The sequence below is a fragment of the Miscanthus floridulus genome, chromosome 10 (assembly GCF_019320115.1).
Source record: "Miscanthus floridulus cultivar M001 chromosome 10, ASM1932011v1, whole genome shotgun sequence".
NCBI lineage: Eukaryota > Viridiplantae > Streptophyta > Magnoliopsida > Poales > Poaceae > Miscanthus > Miscanthus floridulus.
This window is the reverse complement of record NC_089589.1, coordinates 36,855,327-36,876,287: the sequence shown is the minus strand read 5'-3', so window position 1 is coordinate 36,876,287 and position 20,961 is coordinate 36,855,327. Positions and strand designations below refer to the sequence as shown.

At 48.0% G+C, this 20,961-nt stretch overlaps 1 protein-coding gene across 1 annotated transcript; it reads left to right on the top strand.

The window, feature by feature from the left end:
• Positions 1–3,803: 3,803 nt before the first annotated feature.
• LOC136490028 (putative F-box protein At5g52610) lies at positions 3,804–5,180 on the top strand. The gene has a single exon (XM_066486528.1). It carries the CDS (start codon positions 3,823–3,825, stop codon positions 5,098–5,100), a length of 1,278 nt encoding a protein of 425 aa, XP_066342625.1. The 5' UTR covers positions 3,804–3,822; the 3' UTR covers positions 5,101–5,180.
• Positions 5,181–20,961: the final 15,781 nt, after the last annotated feature.

Below are 20,961 nucleotides of genomic sequence, written 5' to 3'. Positions count from 1 at the left end.
GTATAGAACTTCTGAATACCATGACAGGCCATATTACGTCTTTCCCTGTCTCTCTATCATATAGCCATACTTGTTGCTCCTCACTTTCTCACGTTAAATATCATGAGCTAAAGAAAACATAAAACCAAATATTTAGTGAGCTAATTGATTATCACAGGGATACTGCTACCTTCAGTATGTATTACCAAAATATCAATTTTGCAAACTAACAAACATCTACATTTAGGATAAACCAATTATGTACCATCAAATTTACTTATGAAAGTGAAGGGAGAAAACGTCAATCAAGAGTCTGGACCTTGATGTTGAACCTAGTTTTTCACTGATCTCTATGAACATGGTACCATGCTGTGCTTTGGTGTCTCTTTCGCCATAGAACACTTCCAAGATGAAATCAAGGGTACTAAATCAGGCTCCTTGGCCGCTAAGTTTTGCAAAACCCTTATGCAAATTCAGATGTTCACTTATTTCTTGGAAACATCAGATACAACATAGAAGTATGGAACAAAACAGAGCACATACAAAAACCTGATGCAAATTCAAATGTTCACTTTACTGGGCAAGCTGCTACAATGAACAGAAGTCAGATACAAACACCGGGGCTATGTTGTTTTTGAATTACTAAACCCGCAGGCCATCATACGTGCTAGCCACACTCCCATGCGCGTGCCGGATCATGAACAGTAGCCCCTTGCAGGATTATGAATAGTAGGGAGGGAGGGAAAACCTGGACAGGCGGCGCGGCGAGGAGGAAGTAGAGGCTGCAAGTATCGTCAATCTGTTGCTGCTCGATCCTACAGTGGGCGTGGGGTGTCGATCTGTTGCTGCTCGATCGTATAGTGGTGTGGGGTGCGCCACGATCGTCAGACCTAGAGAGGACTGTTCTGTTGCAGGCTCCGAGGGTGGTGAGATCGGCGATATGTTGCAGGCTCGGCGGACTGCAGGTCGAGTGCCGTGGCGTCATGAGGATTCAGTTAGCGAACGATCCGCAGACCGGTGAGGATCGTTTATCTATTTGTAGGCTCGAAAGTGCTGATCGCCGAAGGCGTCGATGATTGATTCTCGTTTCCTTTTTTGCGAGACGTCGTCTTTTTGGCAACGTTGTGGGCGCCGATTTTATTTTGGAATGAAGTCAATGAACGGAGCGCGTGGAGTTTTGCCGGGCCAAGTCGTGCGGAGGAAGTCGTCTCCGTGACTACGTTTAATTGGCAATTGATGATTTGACTTCCCTTGTTGTCCGTGGTCCCGTGAATTTCCTTGCATGCTGCGTATGCAAAACCAGAGGAAGAGGGAGAAAACAACTGCATCCTTCATTCGTCGGGATTGTCGCGCATGCAAAGTTGATATGCTTGATTGCGTTGATTGCCGGGGTTTTCATTGTGGTGCCTATTGCGTTGGGAAGGGAAGAGATCTTTTTTGACATTGGAAAAGATAAATTACATAGCGAGATTGAGGGATTTCCTTTTTTTTTTCAATCGCTCATGATCGTCGGATGATCACGACGCCGGACGAGGATTGGATCGGGCTCTCGTATTCCATCTATTGCACAGGTGGCATATGATAAGATGTGATCGTATGGGTCCCATGTGGAGTGGCAATTAAAGGGAATAATAACGCCCGGTGGTCAATTGACGGGGGCGAGTGCATGAGACGCGGGTGGCACCGTGTTGGGGAGCGAGCGTGCGAGCGCCGGGCAGAGCGAAGCTGGGCGACGCACGTCGTCCTGCCGGGTAGAGTCTCACTTCCGTATAGATATAAATATAAATAAATAGATTAGATTCTCTCTTCAATACTCTTCCAATCCTTATTATTATTTATGGTAATGCTGGTGTCAGGGCGTCCGTCCATCCGGACGCTTGCTGGCTAGGCACCGTGTCCGCTCCTATGATACATGGCCCTGTCTCCACCACGCATGGCTCCTCCCTCACAGCCTCACAGTCACATGCTTCCAGCCTCCTGCGTCCAGACCCACACTCGATGCCTCCCGCGCGGTCCTGTCTCAGGCAACGATGCCCCCGCCGCGCGCCCGCGTCCGCCCACCTCTTCCTACTTGTCTCCGCTTCCTTCTCCTCCCCACACCGTACCATCTGCCCACCATGGCTGCTCCACTGAGCTGGTGAACCTCCATGACGGATGCTCTAGCAAGCAGGTGAGGGGACGAGCTTCGTGTGACGCCACCGGCGACGAGCTCCATGCCGCTCGCCACCGGAACCTCCTGCGCTGCACCAACTCCGCGCGGTTGAGCTACAAAACGTCGAGCCTCCATTCGTCCAAGCAGCAAGGTGACATTGCGCTGAAAAGCACATCTTGCAAGTGTATGTTTTAAGTGTTTCTGATGTTTCAGAGGTATATTGCAAGTGTTTTATATCGATGTTGCAAAAGTATATCGAGATGTTGCACTATGTTGAAATGGCTATACACATATGTTTCAAGAAGTGTATGTTCCTAAATGTTTCATCTGTTTCAGATGTATGTTGCAATTGTTTCATTTGGATGTTTCAAAACTAGATCGAGATGTTGCATATATATATGCAAGTGTTTCAGGAGTTTTTCATATGTTTGTTGCAAATAGTTTTATCTTGATGTTTGCATATATTTGCAATGGCTACACACGAGTTTTAAGTTTTTTTTTCTGGTGTTTTTGCAAGTGTTTAGGCGTATGTGCAAGTGTTTCAACTGTTTCGAACATATATTGCAAGTATTTTATCTGGATATTGCAAAAGTAGATCAAGTGTTGCATATGCTGCAATAAGACCCACCCATCGTAGCCGCCTGCTGCAACTGCTGGGACTCACATGGGTTCGTGCGTGTGGGCGTGGTGGTAAGGTGAAATAGAGCGAGCACGATGGTAGAACGGTACCAGCATGGGGGGCACGCAGTGGGGCGCCCGAAAATAGACGGCCCATGCTTTTTCGTGTGCGGCGCGGCCTCTCGTGTGAAGGACCGAAGGCGTCCGATATTTTGTAGTGGCTTCGGACGTCCGGGCACTAGTAACACTCTATTATTTATTGTTTATTAAAGTGCATTGGATATTGCTCAATACACATAACAATAACTTTCATGTTTTTTTCCGTAAATTAACATTGCGGTTTATAAAAAACCGTATTATTTCCATGTCGTGGGATAGGTGAATAGAATGAAATAAAATAATGGCACATTAGACTACCTAACCAACTTTTTCTTGGTGATAGATCTAAAAGTTGGAATTTTCTAGTGGGTGTAGGTAATTGTCTCGTATATAGGGGAAAAATTCTATCTAAAGTCTATACTTTTATATTACCCTCTAGAACTTCCAGTCTTCCACCCCTAAGGTCAGTCTCAGTAGGGGTTTCATCTTCCAGTTTTCAACACACCCATATTTTGAAAATAGTGCAGAAAAGTTTCATCCCCATGAAACTCTCTACTCCTATGAAACTTTTATCTTCTCTCTCTTTATCAAGACAGTGCCATGTCAGCATATTTAATACCCATAAAACGCTATAAAATCCCCATTGAGACTGGCCTAATAAAGCGACCAAATATAGGTCCCGTTTAGATGCGAAAATTTTTGGCTTTTGGCTACTGTAACACTTTTGTTTGTATGTGACAAAAATTATCCAATTATGGATTATTTAGGCTTAAAAGATTCGTCTCGCCAATTAGTTATTCTTTTTACCTACATTTAATGCTCCATACATGTGCCGCAAGGTTTAATGTAACGGGGAATCTTGAAAAATTTTGAATTTTGGGTGGGATCTAAACAAGGCCATAGCCATAGGGAGATCCTTCCTTCGACTACCAATCCATTTCCCCAAGATCCAATCGCGAGTCGCGACTACTATCATGTCAGAAATGGCCGGCGGCGGCCCCTCGCTCCCCGAGGATCTCCTTATCTGGGAGATCCTGACGCGTCTGCCGGTGAAGCCCCTGCTCCGGTGCCGCGCCGTCTGCCGCTCCTGGCGCCGCCGACTCACCTCCGACGCCAAATTCCTCCTCGCCCACCACCGTCGCCAGGCCTCGCTCCCGCTCCTCACCTCCTGGGACGAGGACACGCATGAGAGAAGGATCGACGTCCTGGACCACCGCACCGGCGAGCGGCACCCCGTCGGGCGGACGACGGGCCGGACCGCCGCCTCCGAGGACGACTTCCAGGACGACCTCCACGTGTTCGCTTCCTGCGACGGCCTCATCGTCCTCCATGCCTACGGCGGCCTCGAGATCTGCAACCCGGCGACCCGCCAGCGCGCGCCCCTCACGCGGCTCCACGGCGCCGCCTGCATCTCCGCGCTTTACCCTCACCGCCCATCCGGGTCGTACCGAGTGCTGTGCTGCTTCAAGAGAGCCGAGGACGGCCACGCCGTGTACCACGTGCACACTGTCGGGTCCGGCGAGCTCAGGTGCGTCGGAGAGCCTCCCGGGCCGTGGGCGTCCGGGGATCTCGCGATGGCGGTGTCGATGATGGGGTTCCTTGACCCGCCCGTCCTGGCAGACGGCAGGATCTACTGGCACCCGTTGAAGCTGCCCGGCAGCAACGCCGGCAACGGCAAGGGAAAGGTCAACAACATGCTTGTGTTCGACACCATGTCCGAGTCCTTCCAGCATTTGCTGTCGCCCGTCGATGGCCCCTTCCTTGAGCTGTTTGAGATGAACAACGGCGCCCTTGGATTGTACCACTACCGTGGCAGCTCGACCGATCTTTGGGTGCTAAAGGATCACCGGAGCTGGTCCTGGTCGTTGAACAGCCGGATCAAATTGGACGTGCTGTTTTTCTCTCTGCTGCCGGTAATGGACCCAGAAGGAGATGTGCTCGTCCTTTCTGACAGAGGGGAATCAGGCATCCTGTGGCAATATCTGCATCACATTTCTGGTGCCAATGGCAGTTTGTTGGCACTGTATAAATGGAGCGCTTATCTAAGGCTTACCAGGCAGAGGTTGAAAGCAAGCCTTGTCCGCCATGACTTCTTCTGGATGGAAGGTAATGCTGGTAGTATGGATGAAAAACCATTGTTCGATGGCTTGTCAACTGTGGTGGTGCTTCGTGATGATAATTCTGAGTCATCTCAGCAGGATGGAGTCACTCATGATTCTGAACTGTCTAGTAATAACAGCACTGCAGATTAGTAATAAGCTGAAACTATATCTTGAGTCTGGTATTTGTTCTCTTTTCACATGAGTCATGAACACACTCTTTATTTTGGTTATATCAGCATTGTCATTGTGATCTCATTTCATTATTAGAGTTTGAAAATTGTCTATGTCAATATTTTTTAAGGTGTAGGCTCAAAGGAAAAGATCTGGATGGTGCATGGCACACTTTAATCGATGTGCCGTTAGCTTTAAGTGCACTCCTATATTTTGTAATGATATATTTGAGACTACTATATATGACCTATCTAATGGAATGTAATATGTGCTATCTATCTATCTATCTATCTATCTATCTATCTATCTATCGGACTGTAATATGTGATATCGAGTGTAGTGGACCTAATGGCCAAATGGACCACCCGGCCCAAAGCGGCATGGGCCCGGCCAAAGCATGGCCCGTCGGATCCGGGCTGTCTAACCATGCCTGATAGGGTCACAGGCTTGAGCAACGGGCCGGGCATGACATTGTGGACCATTTTTTGGGCTGTGCCAACCTGTAAAGCATGACAGCCAACATGTCGGGCCAGCCCGAGGTCCACAGAGAGGGGGAAGGAGAGGTAGCGCGACCAGGAGGTGGTGGCGGCCTTCGGCGAGCTTGCCCCCGAGCTCTTTGACATCGGATCTAGTGAACAAGCTGGCAGAGCAAGGCGTCGGGAGTGGAGAAGGCGTCAAGGCGAAACTCAGGGTTGGTGCGTGTAACACCCTCGGCGTTACACCCTAAATCATTTACTAAGACACGTCATGAGCATCATATTTATGTGTTAGTACATGTGATGGAGTGCATAGATGAAGCATTGCCATTAAAACGATCAATAAAAGTGTTAAACAAAAAGTTACTCCATAACTCATACAGTTAACAAGTAGGGTTGTAAATCAATTTTTATTGAACAAAAACACTATAGAACACACATGTGACACTTAAATAAAGTTTGAAATATGAACTTTGTAGATGACAGTGAAATACTTGCTGTTGAAAAATGATATTACTAACTAATATTTCTACTAGCCTAGAAATTGCAAATTGAAATCAAGTTCAGCTCAAAAACAGAGAAAAATTTCCAAGTTTGTCAACAGCTAGATATTGCTATGTTTAGCAAATTATTTTGAGAGATTGGAATAAGGGGTGGTGTAGTGTTATAGCTCGATTTGGTAGTCTCATATATCATCTTGAGTGTAGCTAAGACCGTTTAGGTTTTGTAGCAGCGGTTTAGTCGCGGTGGGAGCTTTAAAAACCGTGCACAACACGTCCTCGGTCTGTTTCCCCGAGTGGGCACGGTCATCGCGCCTCAGGGGAACGACGTCGTCGCGTCGGTGCATCTTGAGCGCGCCCGCGCGCTGTCCGTGCTTGGCTAGCCTTGCCAGCCGTCCGATCCATCGAGGGCGCTGCGGTGTGGGGTTGCTGCTGCTCACGTGGCCGTGCGGCGCTGCCCCTATCCCGCGCGCTGCCGCGCTGCCAGCCCACCGTGCATCGCGATGTAGCCGCTATCATTGCCGTCGCGTCATCCTTGCGCTGCGCCTCTGGCCCAGTTGGATACCGCGCTGAAAGCTCTAGTTTGGTTTTGGTTAATTGATCAAATCCTAAGTGCTAACCTAGTTTATCAAAGTGATTATGAGATAGGTAGCACTACTACAAGTGGTAAAGCAAATGAAGATCATGACATGATGATGGTGTTGCCATGGTGATGATCAAGTGCTTGGATTTGGAAAAGAAGAAAGAAAAACAAAAGGCTCAAGGCAAAGGTATAAATGGTAGGAGCCTTTTCGTTTTGGTGATCACGACACTTAGCGAGTGTGATCACATTTAGATTCGATAGTCATACTATTAAGAGGAGTGAAACTCGTATCGACATGCGTTATCAAAGTGCCACTAGATGCTCTAACTCATTGCATATGCATTTAGGATCTAGTGAAGTGCTAACACCCTTGAAAATGTTCGTGAAAATATGCTAACACATATGTACAAAGTGATACACTTGGTAGTTGGTACATTTGAGCAAGGGTGAAGAAGATAGAGTTGAAAAGGAGTTAGTCGTGCTGGTCACAGAGTGACCGGACGCGTTCGGTATGTGGCTCGGTACTGAATTGCAGAGAGCGACCGAACGCGTCCGGTCGCCAGTGTGAATCAGCGAAGTCGATGTTCAGTGAAACAGTTGATCAGACACTGGGAGCATCCGGTCCGGAGTGACCGGACGCGTCCGGTCGGGCCTGGGTGCTTACTGGACTCGATCGGACGCTGAGGCTCAGCGTCCGGTCATTTTCTAACGACGCGTCCGGTCGGCCCTGTGTACTCTCTAGACTCGACTGGACCGTGCGGCTCAGCGTCCGGTCGTTTCTAAAGAGCATGTCCGGTCGCAGATTGAATATGGAAGCAACATCTACTTCATTCTAAACTGGACACGTGGCAGTCAGGTAGCGACCGAACATGTCCGGTCACCCTACCGAATGCTTCTGGTATACATGACCGGTGCGTCTGATGTACATGACCTGCGCGTCCGGTCGACGCGCAGTCAGCTCAATAATTGAGCCAACGGCTCTATTGTTTGGGGGTGTCTATAAATACCATTTGGCCGGCTCTAGCTCACACTCTTGGCCATTTGCATTGACATAGCAACCTTGTGAGCTTAGCCAAAGCCCTCACACTCATCTCCATTATAGATTCATCATCTTTGTGAGATTGAGAGTGAATCCAAGTGCATTGCTTGAGTGTTTGCATCTAGAGGCACATGGTGTTCGTGTTTCGCTGCGCGATTCGCTTGATACTCTTGGTGGTTGCCGCCACCTAGATGGCTTGGAGCAGTGAGGATCGTCGAGCAGAGGTTGGTGATTGTCTTCGGCTGCGATCGTGATGATTGTGAGGGGTTCTTGACCTTTCCCCAGCAGAGAGCCAAAAAATACTCTAGTGAATTGCTTGTGGCTTGTGTGATCCTCATCTTGTGTTGGTTGTGCGGCACCCTATTGGGGGTTTGGCGTGTGATGCCTATTAGCGCATGAACCTCTAAGTGAGTGAATCACCACAACAAGGACTAGCTTGCCGGCAAGCAAGTGAACCTCGGTAAAAAAATCATTGTGTCATCATTTGATTCCGAGGTGATTGGTCTTTCATTGGTATTCATTCTTGTGACTGATTGGTTCACTCCTCAACTCGGTGGTATAACCATCTTGCTCACTCTCTCTACATTACCGCAAACTAGTTGTCAAGCTCTTTAGTGTAGCTAGTTGTGAGAGCTTGTTAGTTTGGTTAGTGTGGCTCTTTAGTTAGCCTTTGAGAGCACACTAACTTAGTGTAGCAACATAGCCATTGTGTGGTTAGAAACTATAGAAACTAAAATTGTGGTAGGTGGCTTATATTTTTAGTAGGCTAGCGCAACACTTGCTTCGCCTTATAATTGTCTAACCGGTTTGTTAAGTATTGTTGTAGAAATTCTTAATAGGCTATTCACCCCCTCTAGCCATTAGGACCTTTTAAGTGATATCAGAGCCGAGGTCACCGTGATTTGAGGCTTGACAACCTTCGGTGTAAAAATGGCTCAAATCAACAACACTAAGAAGCCACCCCAATTTGATGTCATAAATTATCCATATTGGAAGTCAAAGATGACCACACATATCAAGTCAATCAATAGAAATGTATGGAAGGTGGTAGAAACCAAAATTGGAAGTCAAAGATGACCACACATACATTCTCAAGGAGAAATTTGCTAGCTTCAAGATGAAGGAAGATGAGAGTGTGCCGGACATGTTCCATCGGTTGGAAGTGCTTGTCAATGACCTCAAAGCACTTGGTGAGAAGGTGGATGACAAGGACTTCTCTCACAAGTTCTTGAAATGCTTGCCCGCAAGATTTGGCATGTTGGTCACATTGCTAGTGAGGACCGGTTTGGATACAATGACACCAAATCAAATCTTGGAAGATATCATGACCGATGATGCCTATAGAGATGATGATGAGAAGGAAGAAAAGAGGGAGAAGAAGGATGACAAGAAGAAGAGTGTGGCATTTAAGGCCACATCATACAAGGGCAAGGTAAAGCAAGAATCATCAAGTGAAGATAAAGACTTGAGCTTTGATGAGATGGATGATGAAAAGATGGCTCTCTTTGTTAAGAGATTTGGTAAGTTCATAATAAAGAAGGACTACCGTACTAGAAGAAAGAAGTCTTCATCCAAGAACAAGGAAGAGTCAAGAAGGTGCTTCAATTGTGGAAGCAAGGATCATCTTGTTACTCAATGTCCATACAATAGTGACAAAGATGATGACAAGAAGAACAAAAAGAAGGACAAGAAGGAAAATAAAGAGAAGAAGGACAAGATAACCTTTAAGAAGAAGAAGGGTGATTCATATGTGGTCACTTGGGATAGTGATACTTCCTTAAGTGATGATGATGATAGTGATGATGACAAGACCACCAAGAAGAAGGCACTTGCAAGCATTGCTATCAATGAGAAGCCTTCTCTCTTCGACACTCCATCATGCTTCATAGCTAAGGCCACTAAGGTACAAACTTATGATGATGGAAGTGATGAGGAACATGATAATGAAAATGATAGTGATAGTGATGATGATGAACCCACTAAAGATGAATTATTTGACATGCTAGAAGATGCTAAAGAACACTTTGACATTAAGAGAAGGGAATGCAAGAGCTTGACTAAGGAAGTAAAAGCTCTTAAGCAAGCCCTTGATGAGCTCAAAGCAACTCATGAGAGGCTAGAGAAAGCCCATGAGAAGCTTGGCAAGGCTCACAAGAAGCTTGAAAAAGCTCATTCTTCTTTGCTTAATGAACAAAATGAGAAGAAGCATGTTGAAACTTGTGATGTAGGCTTAACTTGTGATATAATTGATGAATCATTATCTATGCCTATCATTGTTGCTCCCGCTAACCATTCTTGTAGCACTTCTACTTCTACCTCATCTAGTAGTGACGGTTTCACTTGTGATGCCTCACTAATGGTTGAGAATGAGACCCTCAAGAAGGATGTCAATAAGCTCACTCACACCTTGGCTAAGGCCTATGGTGGTGAGGACCGCTTGCTTATGTGCTTGGGTAGCCAAAGAGCTTCTCTCTACAAAGAGGGATTAGGCTATATCCCCAAGAAAGGCAAGGCGACCTTTGCTTCTCACAAGACTAGTTTTGTGAAGAACAATGGTTGGTTTTGCACTAGTTGCAAGCAAGTTGGTCATGTAGAGCAAAAGTGCATGAACAAGAAGTCATAAGCTAATGTATCCTCCAATAAGCTTGATTCTTTCTATATGCTTACCAATGGTGCAAATGGTGTAAAGGCTAAGTTCATTGATAAACTATGGATGGGCTCAAAGAAGAAAGCCATTTGGGTACCTAAAAAGAATTGATCTTCTTTTGTAGGTCAATTACAAAGCCGGAGGAAGGCATTGGGTTCTTGATAGTGGGTGCACTCAACACATGATCGGTGATGCAAGAATGTTCAACTCAATCAACACCAATAGCAATGATGGTTATGATAGTATCACATTTGGTGACAATGGCAAAGGCAAGGTCAAAGGGCTTGGTAATATTGCAATATCCAATGACATGAGTATTTCCAATGTGTTGCTAGTAGAGAGCTTGAACTTCAATTTGCTAACCATGGCTCAATTATGTGATCTTGGATTCAAATGCATATTTGGGGTAGATGATGTAGAGATCATAAGTGTAGATGGCTCTAACTTGATCTTTAAAGGCTTTAGATATGAGAATCTATACTTGGTTGATTTCAATGCTAGTGAAGCTAAATTATCTACATGTTTGTTCACTAAGTCTAGCATGGGTTGGTTATGGCATAGAAGGCTTGGTCATGTTGGAATGAAACAATTGAATAGATTGGTTAAGCATGACTTGGTTAGAGGCTTAAAAGATGTTGTGTTTGAGAAGGATTAGCTTTGTAGCTCTTGTCAAGCCAAAAAACAAGTTGGTAACACCCATCCTAAGAAAAGCATGATGAGCACTAGTATAGCATTTCAGTTATTGCACATGGACTTGTTTGGGCCAACTCAATACACTTGCATTGGTGGTAATAAATATGACTTTATGATAGTGGATGATTATACTAGATACACATGGGTATTCTTTCTAGTAGACAAAAGTGATGTGTTTTCAACATTCAAATCATTTGTCAAAGGCATTCATAATGAGTTTGAAATAATCATCAAGAGAGTTAGAAGTGACAATGGTAGTGAGTTCAAGAACACTAGAATTGATGAGTTGTGTGATGAATTTGGAGTTAGACATCAATTCTCGGCCAAGTACACTCCACAATCAAATGGCCTTGTTACGAGCAAGAATAGAACACTCATTGATATGGCAAGGTCTATGCTTAGTGAATACAATGTGAGTCAATCTTTTTGAGCTGAAGCTATCAACACAGCTTGCTATTGTAGCAACCGCCTCTATTGTCACCCATTGAAAGAGAAGACACCATATGAGTTCTTGAATGACAGAAAGCCCAACATTGCATATTTTTGGGTCTTTGGTTGCAAATGTTATATCTTGAAGAAAGACACTAGATTGGGTAAGTTTGACAAGAAATATGATGAAGGATTCCTACTTGGATACTCAACCACTAGCAAAGCATATAGAGTTTGGAATTTGGATAGTGGTACTCTTGAGGCAGTTCATGATGTTGAAGATGTTAGAGGTATTCAACTTTCAAATGCAATGAAGAACATAGATATTGGTGAATTGAGGCCTAGGCAAGTGAATGATGATGAAGATGATCAAGTGCAAGTGCTCTGTAACTCAAATATGCAAGATGATACAAATCAAGCTAGTACAAGTGGCTCTCATGACAATAAACAAAATCAAGTGGCTAGTACATCATCTCAACCTAATGATCAAGCAAGTGCAAGCAATCAAGTTCCAATCCTCCAACCAACCAATATTGCAAGGGATCATCCATTTGACACTATCATTGGTGATATTTCAAGAGGTGTGCAAACTAGATCAAGATTGGCTTTATTTTGTGAGCACTTCTCATTTGTGTCATCCATTGAACCAAAGAAGATAGATGAAGCATTGAAGGATGTTGATTGGGTGAATGCTATGCATGAAGAATTGAATAACTTCACAAGAAATCAAGTATGGGAATTAGTAGAGAGACCAATGGGACACATTGTGATTGGAACCAAATGGGTCTTTAGAAACAAGCAAGATCAAGATGGGATAGTAGTAAGGAACAAAGCAAGATTGGTAGCACAAGGCTATACACAAGTTGAAGGTCTTGACTTTGGAGAAACATATGCCCCGGTTGCTAGATTGGAAGTAATTAGAATCTTGCTAGCCTATGCTTGTGCCCACAACATCAAACTCTATCAAATGGATGTCAAGAGTGCATTTTTCAATGGTTACATCAATGAAGAAGTATATGTTGAGCAACCTCCCTGTCGGTATAGAAAGTGACCAACTAGTGAATATTTGTAGTTTTGTTGTACGTTGTGATCGGAGGTGGCCTAGCACTCAATGACACAGGATTTATACTAGTTCAGGCAACGTGCCCTACGTCCAGTTTGGGTCGGTCAGTGACTTTATTCCTGAGCCTAGGTGCTCGAAGTCTGTAGTGGGGTTACAAACGAGAAGGAGAAAGGAGGGGTGTTCAAGAGGCCCGGTCGGGTCCAACCGGAAGGGCCGAGGGCGACCGGAACTCTACTATGAGCTAGAAGTCCAAGCGTGTGCTTGAGGGGTTGTGAGCTATCGATCTAGTGAGTCTGAACTTGAAGAAGTCAATCTCCTTTTGTTGGAGGGAGCGCATCCCCTTTTATAGATAAAGGGGATGGCTTTATAGGTGAGAGGGAGAGAGTATGGATGTTTCTAAGCCTTGTTGCCCACACCGACGAGGGTAGCGATGATGATAGGCGCCCACAATACTGTTGATGTCACTGTAGAATGTCAGGTGCACATGGGAGGTTGCGTTGGCTTCTTCAGGAAGGGTGGATGTCAGTACCTGCAAAATACTACTGTTATGTGAGGAGCCCTTACCACGTGTACCGGGTATGGCGAACCCTGGTGCCCACTATTGATGCCCAGAGGCATGGGGGGCTTTTTGCCATATGGGAGCCCAATGGCGCCTACAATACTGTAGACACAAATGTCGGCGCCTACAATACTGTTTGTGTTAGGGCGGTTGTGAAGCACTACTCCCGCAGGCGTATAGGGTATGGTCCCGACATCGTGGTTTGACTTGCGCGCTGCCTTCTCCGTTCGCCCCTGACCCCTTCTGAGCGGACGCCCCCGGTCAGATGGCCCCAGTCGGCCCTGGCCGCACCAGTCGGAGAAGAGCGGTAAGCATGCTTCCTATGGGTCCCCGATCAGAGTCGCGGGGTTGGAGTAGGAAGAAGCATTTTGGGCCAGGCCTTCTGATCAGAGAGACCGCCTGGAGGCGGCTGGTGCCCGAAGCGAGTGCTCCAGTCGGAGTGGTGGGCCGAAGAAGTTGACGAGCTGGCGTTTTGTTCTTTTGGGTAGACCTTTCGGTAGGGGACCAGAATGTCCTTCTAGCCCGTCATGTTTTTAGGCTCTTGGGCCGGCCCATGAGCTACATGTTGTTTTTCTGGGCCGAGCCCTGGCGTGGAAGCCGGTCCCCGAGGGACCCCGGGTTTATGAACCCAACACTCCCGGTTTTGAAGATGACAAGAAGCCCGACCATGTGTACAAGTTGAAGAAGGCATTATATGGCTTGAAGCAAGCACCTAGAGCATGGTATGGGAGATTGAGAGACTTTCTACTCTCTAAAGGGTTCATGATGGGCAAGGTTGACACCACTCTTTTCATCAAGAAGATTAAAAAAGATTTATTTGTGTTGCAAATCTATGTTGATAACATCATATTTGGATCAACCAATCAAGACTTTTGTGAAAAATTTGGAAAGATGATGGCTAATGAGTTTGAGATGTCCATGATTGGAGAGTTAAGTTACTTCCTTGGTCTTCAAATCAAGCAATTGAAGAATGGTACATTTGTGAGTCAAGGCAAGTATATCAAGGACATGATCAAGAAGTTTGGCATGAGTGATAGCAAAGCCATTAGTACACTAATGGGAACAAATGGCAACTTGGATAAAAAATTGTATCGGTCTATGATTGGACGCCTACTCTATGTGACCGCATCAAGGCTGGATGTCATGTTTAGTGTATGCATGTGTGCAAGATTTCAAGCCTCAGCAAGAGAAAGTCATTTGAAGGCTATAAAGAGAATATTGAGGTACTTGAAGCATACATAAAATGTTGGTTTGTGGTATCCCAAAGGAGCAAAGTTTGAGCTAGTTGGTTACTCCGACTCAGATTATGCGAGATGCAAGGTTGAAGAAGTTGAAGCATACACAAAATGTGGTATCCCAAAGGATTATGTGAGATGCAAGGTACTTGAAGCAAACACAAAATGTTGGTTTGTGGTATCCCAATGCCTTCCGATCGGAGAGACCACCTAGAGGCGGCTGGTGTCTGAAGCGAGTGCTCCGGTCAGAGAGGTGGGCTGAAGAAGTTGATGAGCGGGAGTTTTGTTCTTTCGGGTAGACCTTCCGGTCGGGGACCGGAATGTCCTTCCGGCCCGTCGTGTTTTTAGGCTCTTGGGCCAGCCCATGAGCTACATGTTGTTTCCTAGGCCGAGCCCTGGCGTGGAAGCCGGTCCCCGAGGGACCTCGGGTTTATGAACCCGACAGGAGCCCCCGAGCCCCCAGGCAATTTGAGCCGAATTGTCTGGGGGATTTTTTTGTCTTGCCGGTGGGTGCGCGCGAGCGCACCCGCGAGTGTAGCCCCCGAGCCCCCGGGCGGTTTGGGTAGAACCGGCTGGGGGGTTTTGTTTCAGTGGGCGTGCATGTTTTTAGTTTTGAGACGGAATTTTGTTTAACCACGGCGTCGTTGTGCAGTCGAGGCGTTTTTAGGCATGGGGATTGGATCGAGACAGAACTTACTGATCCCGACGTCGGTGCGCACCGGGGATCAGGCGAGGAAGTTTAGTTTGTGACAAACCCTAGCGTCAGTGCGCACCGTGAATGGAGACATCTTAGTTTGGATGCAATAGAGCTCACTGATCTTTGGCATCGATGCACGCCGTGGGATCGGGTGAGGCGGAGTCGTGAGTAGACCCAGGCGTCAGTGCACGCCGTGGGATCGGGCGAGGTGGAGTCGTGAGTAGACCCAGACATCGGTGCATGCCGTGGATCGAGAGAGTTAGTTTAGTTAGTTTAGGAATTGGACGAGCTGGAGCTCGTGGATCCTAAGTGAAGCCGTTATGCGAGTTCAGAGTCGTGGTCCTAGGTTTATTGGAGCGCAGTCGGAAGTGAAGCCATTACGCGAGTTTAGGAGTCACAGTCCTAGGAGCCATAGCCAGATGTCATAGATCCTATCGACGCGAGTTTAGGAGTCACGGTCCCAAGAGCCATAGCCGGATGTCGCCGATCCTGTCGACGCGAGTTCGGGGTCACGATCCCAAGATTTCTTTGGAGCGTAGTCGGAAGTGAAGCCATTACGAAGACGTTGTTAGTTTAGTTAAAGATCAGACGAGGCGGTGCTCGCGGATCCTAGCGTCGGTGCGCGCCATGGGACCGGGCGAGTCATAGTCGTTGATCTGGCGAGTTTGAGGTCGCCGTCCTTGGCGTTCTTCTTAAGCCCCCGAGCCCTATCGGGCCTTCGTGGGGGTCGATGTGAGTATTGTGCGTTACCCCATCCGGTTCTTCACAACCAGAGGGGCTGAGTTTCGTCGCCTGTCCCGATCGCTCGGGCTCAAAGACTAGCTCGATGAGTTCGCTAACGGGTGTGATCGAGTGGAATCCGGGTCCGTCGTTTATGACGGGGTCAGCATAACCCTCTTGTGATATTCCACTACTCCTTTACCTATAACCCGACAGATGCCTGGGTCATTTCGGAGACCGACCCGGGTGGCCTAATGGCCTCCCCTTCGATGGAGATTCTATGGGCCTAGCGAGAGATTCAGTATCGAACGAGAAGGTTGAGATGACCCGGTCTACCGGACCGGGCTAGGGCCGCACGGTGCTCATCTACGGTTTTCTCCCCTGGCTCTATTGGTTGCTCATGTCGAATGAGGCAACCACCACTTTGTGACGCAACACGGAGCATTCTGATGCATTTCGTAGCACATGCGATGCTTAGTTCCTGAGCCCCCGGGCGGTTCAGGGCCCGAATCATCCGGGAGGCATGGGCGTATGAGATGAATGCGCGTATGGATGTATGAATGATTGATAAGGAAATAGAGGGGGTTTTGATAGTGTTTACCTTGACTACTGGAGTGACGGGGCTCGGAGAGCTTCAGTCGGAAATATCTGACCGGGACCCATGCTCGTCGTTCGAGATGGAGTCAGCATGGCCTGCATCAGGCATCCCTTTGCTCCTTACCTGTCGCTTGGTGTCTGTCCTGGGTGATTCGATCGACCTAGGGAGGTCCGATAGTCTCTTCGGGCGGAGATTTTGTTTTTGGTCTTTAAATAGGGGGAGGGAGAGGGCTCTCCGTCATAGTCATTTGCCTGTTCTCCAACTATTGTCTCTCTTCCTTCTTCCTTCTCACCGAGAGTGCCTGTATGCCATGGCGGTTCCAAAGTGATAGAGAGAGTGAGCGAGGGGGAGGACTTACAGATCCTTTTGTGAACCTGGAGCATGATGTTGGACTAGAGGTGATGCTGGATCTGATCTGCGAGGCCTTCTTTGGGATGGAGCCATGTGTAGACTCTCTCTGGTGGATCTTTACCGGGCGAGCCTCGTCGGAGGGGAGGTTACTCACGATTGTGCCGGTGGAGGGTTCCGTGCCTACAACTGCTCAAGTTGGCCAGTTCATAAAGTTTGATGAGATTTCTTCCAACCATAGTGACCATACCTTGCACCCAGGAGCTACCTCGACTGCATGAGAAGGTCAGGAGCTCCATGTTCTTCTACTAAGCATCTATAGGTGCGACGCCCTTGAGGTACCCGTTGTGTTTTGCCAAAGTTTCAAAGGAGCGGAACCGGGCAATTTCTGGCGTTTCAGGCGAAGTCGTTGAGTGGCCACAGTAGTATTTGTAGCAGTAGAAAATGTAATAGTTAGGTTTTGTGGGTAAGTCCCCGTGTAAATAGTTTCTTTGTATCAATGAATACAACCGCACTGCTCCTATGACGAAACCACTATATCTGTTTCCTTGTTTTTGCCCTAGCATAACCTTTGTTTTTATCCTTTCTTTCTCGTACCTGCCCGTTTGTCCCGTAAGGTGCGATCTTGGGAGCTCGGGGCGTGGCCTGCGAGGCTCGGTTGCTCGTATCCATAGGGAAAGGCGGGGTGCATTCGGTTTGGGAGTAAGAACAGGGTTACTAGGGTAATCAAAGGAATGGAATGTGTTTCCGTTAGGGGAGAAAGTTGTATGCCATGTGATAGTAAAGAGAAAGAGAGGTAATACTCAATATTTGTACACTTATGGAGCCCCCGAGCGACCCGGGTTGAAAGTGTTCGGGCGGGGGTGCTCTAACAGGAGCATGTGTTTTAAGTGAAAGTGTTTAGACCAAATTTAAGGGAAAAAACAACGTAGCTGTTCAATGTTCCAAGTGTTGTTGAGAACATTGCCGTTGTTGTCCTCCAGTCAGTAGGTGCCCGGTGGGATTACTTTGATTACCGTATAGGGTCCTTCCCAGGGTGGAGAGAGCTTGTGTTTTTCCTTCGTCGATTGGGTCCTTCGGAGCACAAGATCACCGACTTCGAGTATCCTTCCTCTGATCTACCTTTCATGGTACCTGCGGAGGGTTTGTTGATAGCGAGTGGAGCGGATGACGGTTGTCTCATGGGCCTCTTCGAGCAGGTCGACTGTGTCTTGTTGAGCCTCCGTGGCTCGGTCGCGGTCGAAAGCTTTTACTCTTGGTGCGCCGTGGTCGAGGTCGGAGGGCAACACGGCTTCTGCTCCATAAGCCAGGAAGAAAGGTGTGAATCCCGTGGATCAGTTTGGGGTTGTTCTTAGGCTCCAGAGGATCACTGGGACCTCTGCAACCCATCGCCTGGCGTGTTTGTTGAGTCAGTCGAAGATGCGTGACTTGAGTCCTTGGAGGACCATGCCATTGGCGCGTTCAACCTAACCGTTAGTTCATGGATGTCCGACCGAAGCCTAGTCGATTCTAATGCCATATCCGTTGCTAAAGTCTAGAAACTTCTTCCTAGTGAAGTTAGTCCCGTGGTCAGTGATAATACAGTTAGGAACGCCAAATTGGTAGATGATGCCGAGGAAGAATTTGACCGCTTCTTCCGAGCGGAGATTGGTGATGGGCTTGGCCTCTATCCATTTGGTAAACTTGTTGACTGCTACGAGTAGGTGAGTGAAACCGCCTGGGCCTTTCTTCAGGAGTCCTACCATGTCGAGGCCCTAGACTGCGAATGGCCAGGTGATTGGGATGGTTTGGAGCTCTTGCACCGGTAAATGGGTTTGTCGAGCGTAGAACTGGCATCCTTCGCATCTGCGGACGACTTCCTCTGCATCTGGTAGCGCGGTGGGCCAGTAAAAACCTTGCGAAAGGTTTTTCCGACCAGAGACCTTGGGCCGCGTGATGCCCATAGATCCTGGCATGGACCTCGAGGAGGATCTGCTTCCCCTGGCTGGCGAGGACGTACTTCATGAGCACTCCTGACGGACTCCGTTTGTAGAGTTCGTCACCGAGCACGATGAAGGTCTTGGCGCGTCGAGTGATTCATCGGGCTTCAGTTCTTTTAGGTGGGAGAACCTCCTCAAGGAGGTAGGCGAGTAGTGGTACTCGCCAGTCGATCTGATCAAGTGCCAATATGGCGACGTCCGTGGGTGACATCGTTATAGAGGTACTAGGATCGGAGCCCCCGAGCACTGGCTTGGCGTTGGGGTCAGAGCCCCCGAGCGCTGACTGGGCATCAGGGTCGGATCCTCTGAGCCCCGGTTGGCCATCGGGGTGTGTCTGGGTTGGTCCTTCCAGGATGCGGGCGGAGAGCTCGTGGACGTCATTGATGAAGACCCCGCTTGAGGATGGATCCTGACTGGTAGCTAGTTTTCGAGGAAATCGATGGCATCATTGTCCCTTCGAGGGACGTGGTGCAGCTCGATCCCCTAGAATTTGTCCTCGAGCTTGTGCACCTCTTGGCAGTATGCTACCATAAGGGTGCTTCTACAGGAGGACTCCTTCATGACCTGATCAACGACCAGTTCTGAGTCGCCACGGACGTAGAGTCATGTAGCACCGAGCTCGATGGCGATGCATAGTCCGTTGATAAGGGCCTCGTATTCCGCGATGTTGTTTGAAGACGAAAAGTGGAGGCGGATGGCATAGCGAAGCCTACTCCCATTCGGGGAGATCAGAACCACTCCAGCCCCTGAGCTGGGCGCCATTACGGACCTGTCGAAGTACATTGTCCAGTACTCATGGGAGACGTCTAGGACAGGTAGCTGGACCTCCGTCCATTCAGTGATAAATTCCGTGAGGGCCTGGGATTTAATAGTGGTATGGGGGGTATACCTGATGTCATGGCCCATGAGTTCAAGGGCCCACTTAGAGATTCGTCCCGCGGTGTCACGGTTGCGGATGATGTCTCCGAGTGGGTATGAAGTAATGACTGTGACTTCGTGGTCGGTGAAGTAGTGTAGGAGCTTCCTAGTGGCCATTAGTACGGCGTATAGGAGTTTCTACACCTGGGGGTACCAGACCTTGGGGTCGGTAAGTACGTCTCCGATGAAGTATACGGGTCGCTGTACCTTGAGCTAGTGTCCCGGTTCCTCCCTTTCGACGACCAGGGCGTCACTCACCACATGGTTACTTGCCATGACGTAAAGGAGGAGGTTTTCTCCCCGTTCAGGAGCGACGAGGATCGAGGCCGATGTTAGGGATGTTTTGAGGCTTTTGAGAGCCTACTGGGCTTCCTCAGTCCAGACGAAGGCGTTCGTCTTTTTGAGGAGCTTATAGAGTGGCATCCCCTGTTCGCTGAGCCGGGAGATGAAGTGACTAAGGGCCGCCAGGCAGTCGGTGAGCCTTTGTATGCCATTTACATTGCGTATGGGGCCCATGTTGGAGATGGCTATGATCTTTTTGGGGTTGGCCTCGATGCCGCGCTCGGATACGATGTATCCAAGCAGCTTTCCCTTTGGAACCCCAAAAACACATTTTTCGGGATTTAGCTTGATGTTGAACCTTTGGAGGTTCACGAACGTTGCAGCCAAGTTTGTGATCAGGTCACAAGCTCGAGCCATTTTGACCACTATGTCACCAACACAGACGGTGATTGTTGGTTTCAGCCGTTCAGCCTGATTAGGCTGATCAGGCGGGTCAATTTGGTCGGCGAAGCATTGCTGCATGCACCTTTGGTAGGTGGCGCCAGCGTTCTTCAGACCGAAAGGCATGGTCACGTAGCAGTACGAACCATATGGGGTGATAAACATGGTTGCGAGCTGATCGAAATCTGTCATCGCGATCTGGTGATAGTCTGAGTAGGCATTCAGAAAGGAGAGGATCTCACAACCCGAGGTGGAGTCAATTATCTGGTCTATGCGTGGTAAAGGAAAGTGATCCTTCGGACACGCTTTATTAAGTCCAGTGTAATCGACGCACATTCTCCACTTCTCGGTCTTTTTTCTAACAAGGACAGGATTGGCGAGCCAGTCGGAGTGGAAAACCTCCCTGATGAATCTAGCTGCCAGGAGCTTGGCGATCTCTTCGCCTATGGCCCTGCGCCTCTGGTCGTCGAAATGACGCAGGCGTTGCTTGGAGGGCTTTGAGTCCGGGATAAGGCGCAGTGCGTGCTCGGTGACCCCCCGTGGTATCCCCGGCATGTCAGAGGGCTTCCATGCGACGGCATCACGATTGTCGCGTAGGAAGTCGATGAGCTCGCTTTCCTATTTGGCCAGGAG

Bases quoted from the DNA above. Each gene is read 5' to 3' on its own strand.
- LOC136490028 (XM_066486528.1), top strand. From the start codon at position 3,823: ATGTCAGAAATGGCCGGCGGCGGCCCCTCGCTCCCCGAGGATCTCCTT.